At 26.2% G+C, this 10,706-nt stretch overlaps 1 protein-coding gene across 1 annotated transcript; it reads left to right on the top strand.

Annotated features, from left to right (window-relative positions):
- The first annotated feature begins 278 nt into the window (after positions 1-278).
- LOC107437398 (uncharacterized) lies at positions 279-9,581 on the top strand. Its single transcript, XM_071188075.2, has one exon. It carries the CDS (start codon positions 797-799, stop codon positions 2,387-2,389), a length of 1,593 nt encoding a protein of 530 aa, XP_071044176.2. The 5' UTR covers positions 279-796; the 3' UTR covers positions 2,390-9,581.
- Positions 9,582-10,706: the final 1,125 nt, after the last annotated feature.

Below are 10,706 nucleotides of genomic sequence, written 5' to 3'. Positions count from 1 at the left end.
ATCCCTTCCGCAGAGGATCAAAATTGTGATGGCATGTCTTCGGATCATCCTCCGGGATGTTTCCCAGACCGTCGCCAATAGACCATTGTGCAGCTCTAGTGCGACGTAAAGTAACAACAACAACAAAAATCATGCAATAATTAATATAATGCAAAAAAAATAGCAAGTAAAATTAATTAAATTTCATTGCATTTAGTGCAGCCACCCATATTTGCCTACAAATTCTAGTTAAGTTTAAAAGAGAGTTTTAAGTTAAGCAGAAATAAGTATGTTTTACGGTTTCGTTGCATTTAAAAGAGCAATTAAGAGATAGAAATAGGCAGCCGAAAGCTTATTGTATTAAAAAATTTTATTAATCAGCATCAAGAATAATCAAGAAGACTAAAAACTTCTTTGTTTTTATTTTAGACTGTCAAGCATATTATTTTATGTTTCTTATTATAATTTAAAAAGTCTGTCAATGAATAGTTCAGCTTCTATGAACTATCTGTTCCTTTACGTGTGATTTCAGTTTGCGACAATAACTGCTTTCGCTCACCTTATAATTTAGTTTTATTTATGAACTCGGACCAATACTACTTCTAACGATCTTGAATAACCTTTGTTTTTACTGTGAACATTTTGCTGTAATGCTTGAATCATCCTACATATAGCTATGTATCGACTTCTTTTGTCTCAGATCCATTAAAGTTTTGAATTTAAATTAATAAGTGCCTGACAATGCTACGTAACCTTAATATAGTTCCTATCTCATTCTTTACTGATATATAAATATTAGTTACTCAACACAAGAAAAATGCTAGATAAGCAGGATGCAGTTGAAGATAAACAAGTTGATGTATCTTCAGAAATTAATGATGACAAATTAGAATTTACTTACTCTGTTATTGATGAACAAGATATTTCTTATAATGAAGAAATTTCTGAAGATAACGAACAGATGTCTTTTGGTGATGTCCTTGTCAAGTTTGATTTCATTATGGAAAATGAAAATATCAATACCCCTTCCAAATCTTCAAAGGTAATACGACTACCTAGTACAGATGAAAAAGTGAGAAACAATGATACTGTGCGAGTTCAATCTAATAAAGTACCGTTTGCATGTTCAATGTGCAGTAAATGTTTTAAATCAAAATCTGCACTTGAAAAACATGTAAAATTACATATAGGAGAAAAAAAATCAAAAGCATTTGATGATGTGCTTAAAAAATTAGATATGTTAGTTGATAGTGAAGAAATAAGTCCTGCACTCAATGTACAAAATACAATTACAATGCCTAATACAGAATTGGAAGAACAACGGAAAAGTTTAGAAAAGAAGATAATTAATGCACCTGTTAAAGTCAATAGTAGCAAAATACCATTTGCTTGTTCAATGTGCAGTAAGTGTTATAGTACAAAAACTGAATTTGAACAACATGTACAATCGCATACAGGACAGAAACCTCATATATGTGAATTATGCGGAAAGTTATTCAGCAATCGAGGCAATTTACGTCAACATATCATCCGTCATACAGGTGAAAAGCCACATGTTTGTAAAGTCTGTAATAAAGCTTTTAGTCAAAATAATGAATTAAAAAGACATTCTTATTTGCATTCTAAATTCAGACCCCATGCTTGTAATATGTGTGAAAAAAACTTTTATCGTAAAAGCGATCTGCGTCGACATGTCATGATGCATGCTGGGGAGAAACCTCATATGTGTGAAGTCTGTCATAAAGGGTTTCTTCGTAAGTTTGATCTTACAGAGCACCTTTTTACTCATACGGGGGAGAAGCCTTACGTTTGTGAAATTTGTGGGAGAAAATTCAGTAGAAGATGGTGTCTTAAGCAACACTGCTTGGTTCATACACAAGAGAAACCCTATTTGTGTGAAATGTGTCCTAAGAGGTTTGGTAAAAAAGCTTGTCTTGCTCAACACATGAAAGTTCATACTCAAGAAAAACCTTTTGTGTGTGAGGTTTGTAACAAAGGTTTTTCTAGAAAAGCTACTCTTTCTGATCATGTTTTAATTCATACAGGAGAACAACCTTATGTGTGTGAAGTGTGCACTAAAGGTTTCAGTCGAATAGTTGACCTTGAAAGACATTCCCTTATACATACTGGTCTCAGACCTTATTCATGTGACTTGTGTAAGAAAACTTTTACACAAAAAGGGGACCTTACTCGCCATCTTAAAGTTGAAAGTACAAAGGCTTATAATTGCAAATTGTGCATAAAAAGTTTTTCTCGTAGGTGTGAGTTTGAGTGTCATCTTTCTGATCATAAAGAAAAGAAACCTCATGTTTGTGAAGTTTGCAACAACAGTTTTGCAAGCAAATACATACTTAAAAGACATAAATGCAACGAGAGCTATCCACCTGAAGATGTAAAAGGATTGTGTTAAATGTGTTAGGAAAAAATAGTTATATTTAAATATAAATACAGAAGAATTTTATTTTAATAATTAACTCCTGAAATGTAAAATATTCTTAATGGAGTTTATTTTATATGAAAATAGATCGATTTAAAGTCCCCTTTTTATAGGAGGTGCATTTAACTCAAAATTTTATTTTTAACCCTTATAATTGAAACTAGATAATGTTATCTAGATAAAGTTATTGGCTTTTCTAGACTTAGTAAATTGTCTTATTTTCTATATTTTGCTGTTCTCTCATGGTATCTAATATTTTTTCAAAATCTGTTATATTAAATATCAAATTAACCAGGCTTTTAAATGAGCTTTCGTTAGTCATAATTTGTTTATAAGAATTTAAGTTGGACACCTAGAACATTAAACACAATCATCATTTTTTATGCATAACTTTTAATATAACTGTTATTGCGAGTTAACTTTTGGTCTTCTATAGTTAAGTCACATTGCAATTCATATTCACATATTTTAAAAATCATACATTGTGATTTGTCTTTTGTTAATTTAAAAATCACACTTTGAGAATTATATTCATGCCATTTAAATCTCACATCTCGTTTAGTTTTCACATTATTTAAAAAAATCATAAACCTCAATCTATATTTGCACGATTTAAAATTCACACATCACGATTTGTATTCACAATATTTCAAAGAAGATTGTGCTCCGGAAGAAATCTGGATTTTTCGATAACCGCGATCTCGACATCTAAGGTCCAGAAGTTTCAAGAAATCATCGATCACATTTATGCATTAAAATTCTTGTATATTTTATTTAAAAATATTAGAACTAGAATTTATACTTGGTATCTCTTTCATTTGTAAATATTTTTTTTTCTGGCAGAATAACAAACTAAATTAAATTAGAGATAAGAGTAAACTTATACATAATTATTAATTTAAATTATGTTGCATATAATTTATTTGGAATTTCATGTTGGGAAAATATCAATGATTTAAATTTATAAAGACATTAATTTTTTGAAATGCGTGCATTTAAAATGCATTTTACTCAAGAAATTTTCCGAATTTTTGAGTTGCTCTCACAATTACCCCTGCTAATTAAAAATGATGAAATTTAATAGAAAAGTTATCTAAGCTGATTAAGTTTGAAAACAGTTTAATTGGAGAAGAAAATTGTATCCTTTCTTTGTTAGGAGACGATGATAAAAGATCAAAACTAGGTTTTTCTAAAAGCGGAAGAACATAATAGTTATTCAAATGATGGTTGATGCTGCAAATGAAAGTATAATTAATTTTTCCCAAAAATTAGCAACTTTTCGCCATTATGTAACTAAAGTTAAAATTAAATATTATTTATTCAACTTTTAATTTAATTTTTGATGTAATAAATGTATTGAGAGAGTAGGTTTATCATATTTAATTATGCATTTCTTTTCCTTTTATTTATCAAGTAAATGATCGAAATTAGATTTTAGTTTTATATTTCAAGTTGGAGAACATTGATATTCTTTGCATCATGTTACGAGTCACGATTGCAGCAATGGTTTCGAATTTCAAGTGGAAATGAGGTTCAAAATGTGATTCATTTAGAGAGAGACTGGAAGTTGATACAATTTTGCATTAGTTTTTTTACCAAACCAATTGGTAAATTGAACAGTATCTAAAGGTAGTTTATTTTTAGAATTTAGGAAGCAATCTTTTATGCAACATATCTTTGATCTGTTATCTATTAGGCATTTAATTTTACGACCATCAATATTCAAATCTATGTATTCCAATTCCTTTACATATTTGTTTTCTAAAAGAGTATTTTTACTTGCAACTTGATTTTTAATTCCCATTTTAAAAGTATATTACAGTTACGCGCAGAAAGAGAATTAGATCCACATATATATAGCAATTATGATTTTCTGCTGGTTTAAATTTTCTGCTGGTTATGATAGTATACATGAATTTGAATTATATGAATGCTGCTTGTTATTAAATTGCTTTATTTTAGTGGTAAAATAAATGTTGCATTCACGAGCAAGTTCAAGGGGTTTTAGCCATCCATTCAGTTGATATAAGCAACAAAGTAGGTGGTTGTTCAAGGATGATGGTCAATAACAACTCCCACATATAGATTTATATGTATATATATAAATAAATATATGTACTGCGTGCCCAAAAAAGAAACCTGATCACCCTGAATAACTTTTGGTCTAAAGATCAGATCTAGATCATTCTAGGACTCAATCTTGATAACTCGAGAGGGTAACCTTAAAAATGCTAATTGATGAGTGCAGACAATATTTTAAGTTACTAAATTATACCGAAAAATGTACTTTTCTGAATAAACATACCTTTTTTTGACAGATTCAGATTTCTGACCCCTAAAATATAGAAGGTAGCCGCAATCTGAGTAATATGGTCCCAATTTAAAAATTATATCAAACTAAGCCCTTTTGGCAACTTAAAAAAAACATTTAGGCGCTTTGACGCTTGATTGTCACATTCTAATTTCTAACCCTGAAATTAACTACTAATTTTTTTTCCATTCAAGTTAAAGTTAATATGCTTTTACCCAAGATACTAATTATGTGCGCAACTATTATAAATCTGTATTAATTTTCATTCGGTTTTAAAGTTATATTATGTCTTTCTTATTAATTATCATTTTTTTAAAATTTTTTTTATGTATACTCATTTATATTAAAGCCTTATATTATGTTCAGGGAAATAATATAGTCTCTAAGACTTCTAATACAAATACCTCATATTTGATTTTGGCTACTTCAATAGAAAGATAGTTTTGATTGAGAAAGTTCTAAAGATGGTTTATAATAAAGGTAATTTCCATTAATTATCTTCATTTTCTGACATTTTCTAATAATTATTTATATTCATTATTGTTGTTGCTTTTTCTCTAAGGAAAGTTTTTGGCATGTGATAGTTTATTTAGGGTTTGCACATTTGGCTTGATATTGACTATGTTTTAAGCAATTTCATTTATTAAGCTATTTTTTTTATTCATTTTTTAAATACCTGAACAAACAGAAACAGTTTCAATTTTAAAAACAAAAATTGATGTTTCTTAATAGAAATAGACAAATATTTTAATTTGTTTGACCTACACAAAATTAATTTTAATTCGATAATTAGCTGAATGAAATGTAAATTTTATGTTTCATAATTGTCCATTTTTTCTTTTTTTATGATTTATGATTAAGGGACCTCATCTTCGGTTATTGTCATTTTAAGCTTGTTTTAAATACTAAGCAAACTTTTGTATTTTACTTATTAATTTTTATACAATTAATGTACAATTGATCTGTTTTAAATTTTGCTTAAGGCTAATTGTAACTTTTCATCTAATTCATCATACTAATAGTAAGGTCATTCTTTGATTTAGATGATTGAACCAGAAGGTATACTCATCAATATACAGCCCATTTAAGAAAATTAATAAGCATATAATTATAAGGAAAAATTATTTTGGTCAATCGTAGACATTTAAGTGTTGAATATATGGATTGGAGAAGGGTTGGGGTTTTGGACATCCTAAACTGGTTTTGGACAGGACACGTGGGTTTTACTGTCTTAAACTAGGTAAAACTGTCCTAAACTGGGTAAAACCGTCCTAAACTGTCTTTAAGTGTCCAAAACCTTGAACTTTGGTAAAAGGTGAAAATTCTATAGTTGTAACCATTACACACATAATAATTACATGTATCAATAAATATTTGATATTTTTTATACAATTTACTATAACTTATTAAAAGAAAATAATATAATATAATAGGAAAAGGTTTATAATTTTTGAAGCTCCACAATTCATTGAACAACAAAAGTGAATACCTAATCCTTTAAATATAAGTATGATTTTAATACTGATAATATTTTTGCATAAGGATAAATATGGCAATATTAAAAAATAATAATTATTCTTAAAAAAAATACTAAATTTGTTCAAAAATTAACCTTTTATTATTCACAATATTTTTTTAAAAAAATGTTATAATTTCTGCATCACAGAATGATAAAAAAGACATCTATTTCAAAAAAAAATTTTTTAAATATAAATATATTAGTTTAAATTGAAAATACAAAATAACTGAAAAATTTATTAACAGTTTTGAAGGGCATAACATCAGTTTCAGTTACTGACACTGGTGATGTATCACCACTATGCTAAAAGAATTAAACATGAATGAAATAAAAGTATTCTTGAATAGTACTATAGATAAATAAACCTGTTTATGACGAACCAAGCACTTAGTCCCTATATTTTACCCTGTATTGCAACGCCAAACTTCAGTTACGTACTATTGAATGAGAGGACCAATTGAACTTGATTACTGATTAATCTTCCTTTGTTTAAATTAAAGAGTCAAACAATATTAATAAAACATTATAATTTTAAAAACAAATATTCTCTAGTATATTTAATTATCAATATGCTATTAGTTCTATGTTTATTTTACCTCTTAAAGATTGTTCAGATAAAATTGTGTCATGATTTGAGTAAAAGGGTTTTGGACAAAGGGGTTTTGGACTGGACGGTTTAAACCAGGGTTTAAACAGTGGATTAATCCATTCTGTCCTAAACCTTGCCAACCCTGGATTGGAGATATTATAAAGATCCTCAATTATAAAGACCCAAGATTGATAGGATTTCTCATGCCCAAGCTCGCTCAAGATTTAATTTATCAGATAAAGGTCAAATTTATCAAAGATATAAACAGAACTGTGAAGTTAGTAGTTGACATGTTAAACTCCCATTCTGATTTACGCTCTCTTAAAATTTTTGCTAAATCCTTGGAAAATATTTATGTATTACTAAGTAAATATTAATTTTAAAATATGTATTTTAAATTACAGATTTGTTAAATTATATTTTTTTATGTATGACTAAGAGGTTTTGCAAAGATTTTTAAATTTTTTTTGAATATGTATGTATATGACTCATGCATCAAGTCTGTTTTATTCTGAGCAATTTAACACCAAGTTTAGAATGATAACCCCCCCCCCCCCAAAAAAAAAGAAACTGCTTAAGTCACTGCAAAAATACAAACACCCTCTCACTGAAAATGACACTGCTAGCAAATGACTGCTATCATTTGCTAGCCCTAGTATTTTGATCATAAAGTTATTTTTTTATTAGTTAAGTATTGTTGTATTGTATTGTTTTTCATTGTATTAATCAGATTTTCTCAATTAAAGTTTTTTTCTCCTTGTGTTTAAAATTTTTCTTCACATGATTTAAAATAAATCTATGAAGTTAAAACTTGTTAACTGGTTAAAATATAACATGTATCTTTAATTCATACTAGCACTAGAATATAGATTTTGGTTCTTTTATTATAACAATACAAAAAAAAAGTTTTTTTTTTATTTAAGTCTTTTTTTTCGATTTCCATTTCTTTTAGCTATTATGGTTTTTAAAAAAATACTTATTTGACGGCTTATTAAAAGTTGTTTTGAGTTAACAAAATTTTCATGACTTATTATGTTCTCTACAGAAAATTTAAAAGAAAAAAATATAGAATTATTTCTGAAAAGTATTTAAATTTGAGTAGCGTCTGTGTTTATGTTGAACTCTTGCTAAAAATTCAGAATCCCGAGTTGCATTTTAGATTAGTTATGGAAAGACAAAAAAGTTGTAAATTAATGCTTACTTGATGAAATCAAAACCACCGATACCTCTTAAAGGTATGTCATTTAAAATTTCGTTTCATTTTATAATATTATAGTAAGAGAAATAAACCGTAAAAAATATATTTTTGTAAAATCTTTTTGCGATATGTACTTTGAATCATGGATTATATTAATCATTTTTTTTATCAATCAATGTATTTTATTATCTTACTAAATTATTTTGTTATGATCTTTGGTGTGCACTCTTTTATTACAATGCATTTTTATAATATTAAAATGCATTCAATTGCTCTTCTTATTGATCAACTTGTTTATTTATACAGAGCTTTTATCCAGTGCATTCTTTAATACAAAATGCAGTTACTAATTTTTTTTTGGTGTATACTTTTTTTTTCACTGTTTTTCATTTATCAGATTACTTTTATTTTGATGAAAGTATCAGATTATTTTTATTTGAATAAAATTATTTATTTAATCTGAATTCGGAGCTTAATTTTCATACTTTAAATTGTGAATTGTATTAATTATTTATTTAACAATTCTTGTTGTTTTATTATCGTACTAAAAATGGCATTCATACTTTTTTATACTTCATATAGTTAAGGTTTGTTTTCAGTGTATATACATACTTAGCTATATGTAGTGTGCTGATTAATAATCCCTGATTACAAACTGTTTTTTCTCAGGATATTGTTATAGCTTTTTTTAAAAAAATATATATATACGTATGAGCACAGCATTTATGATATTTTCCCACTACATAAATTAAAATTTTATGCATCAACAAATTATGGTTTATGTGATAAGAATTTTATTGCATAAAAAAAAAGTTTAAGTTATTTCAAGATAAGATTGATAAACAAAATTAAATTTTTTTATTTGTTGTAGTTAAACAGAAATATTTTTAAATTAAAATGAATGGTTGAAGAAGGTTGTTAGTAGTTATAGGGATTAATTTTAGATTTTTTTCAAAGTAGATTTTCTATTTTTGAAGCTCTATATTTATATTATTTCTTATTTATAGCTTGTTTTTTTAATGAAAGTATTTTTTTATTAATGTTTGTTTTAATGACATTTAAAATACATATTTAGTCATATTTAATATATACATTTTTTTCCAATTTATCTTACCACAATCACAGAATTTCATCAAACCATTTGTTAAAAATATTTTGAATAATGAGACGAGGCATAGAATCCTGGGTTATTTTTATGAGTAAAGACTAAAAATCTCTTTCATATTTTAATGCTATTGTATAAAAAAGTATCATTTTTCTTCCTATGTTATTGTCATTGAAAAGTGTTTTTTTTTTTTATTTCCTTCTTATGCACTTCCTCCGTGGTTGCTTTTTTGTTAAAAAGGGTCACTATTTTTATGTAAAATAATCACTAAAGTCACTTTTTTTTAAGTTCTCCTAAAATTCAATCATATGATTCAGATCATTGATAATAAAATCTTGTAAATGTATAGTATTTTCTGTTGTAAATGTTTTTGTAAATAATTATGAAATTTGTATTCCTCACATTAAAAAAGTAAGAATAAATAAAATGTCTTAGTTCAAAAATTGTTTCTTATTTACTTATTGTATACTTTTAATATTAGTGACCATGCTATAAAAATGCTTATCTATAGTCATTTTGTCCTTAATTCAATACTGCAAAAACCTTATATCAATTTAACAATCTTAATATTACAATGCCATTGATTTTATTCCTTTAAACATAAGAAATTATTTAAATTAGCCAATGATATATCGAAATTGAGATGATCCTGAAAGCTTTTTTTTTTTACAATTTCTCTAAAAATGTTGCCAGCTTTACAGATTTGGTTAACACTTTCTTATACGAAAGTAAATTTTTAACTTTCTTTTTAATTGTTTGTTCTTTTGAAATTTTTTATTCATTGTTTTAAATGTTAGGGAATATTATGTTATTCATGAATAAGCTTATTACTTTATTAGCCATTTTGGTTTGAATTTTTTATTAACAAATTATTGGCTTAGAAGAAAATAATGACTCCATAGGTTCATTATTAACAACTATGTCTAAATATGTGGTTGGGGACTACTGTGGATGTAATAATGTGGGTTTAATTATTAGCACATTCATTAGTTTATTTGCTTACTAAATTGGATTAATTTTATAAAGTGATTAATTTATTTCTCATTTTTTTGGAATTTAAATCTTAAACTTAGCTTAAAAATTTACGAAAAGCTATTGCTTTAATACATTTTAAGTTTTTTTTTAATCAAAATGTTGATTAACTATGGAATTTTATTATTTTTTTATAACATGTGAAATAAGTCCTTATAATTTTTTTTTAATGGTTCACCAACTTAATTTATTCCACCTGTCTCTGAATTGACATTTAATATTGATTTGTCAAACTATTTTAGAAAATAAAAGTCAACTTTTTAAAAAAAATTTCTACTTAATTTTTTTATACTTCTTATTATAAAAAACAGATTTCCAACGTGATAGCTCATATTCAAAATGAATTTTCATATTATTGAAATATAGTACAATTCTTAAATAAAAATTATATCAATGTTACCTATTGCTAATGAAAAAAAAAAAAGTTATAAGTATTATTTTGAAAATTTAATTTTTAGGTTAAAATTAATTCCATTTTAATTATAAGTGTTTTTTTTTTTTTTTTTTTTTTTTTTTTTTGCAAATAATTATAATCA

This window comes from Parasteatoda tepidariorum, chromosome 12, assembly GCF_982258835.1.
Source record: "Parasteatoda tepidariorum strain Cologne lab strain chromosome 12, Ptep-v5.0, whole genome shotgun sequence".
Classification (NCBI taxonomy): domain Eukaryota; kingdom Metazoa; phylum Arthropoda; class Arachnida; order Araneae; family Theridiidae; genus Parasteatoda; species Parasteatoda tepidariorum.
This window is presented reverse-complemented; position numbering and strand designations above follow the sequence as displayed.

Coding starts and splice junctions, on each gene's coding strand:
- LOC107437398 (XM_071188075.2), top strand. CDS start 797: ATGCTAGATAAGCAGGATGCAGTTGAAGATAAACAAGTTGATGTATCT.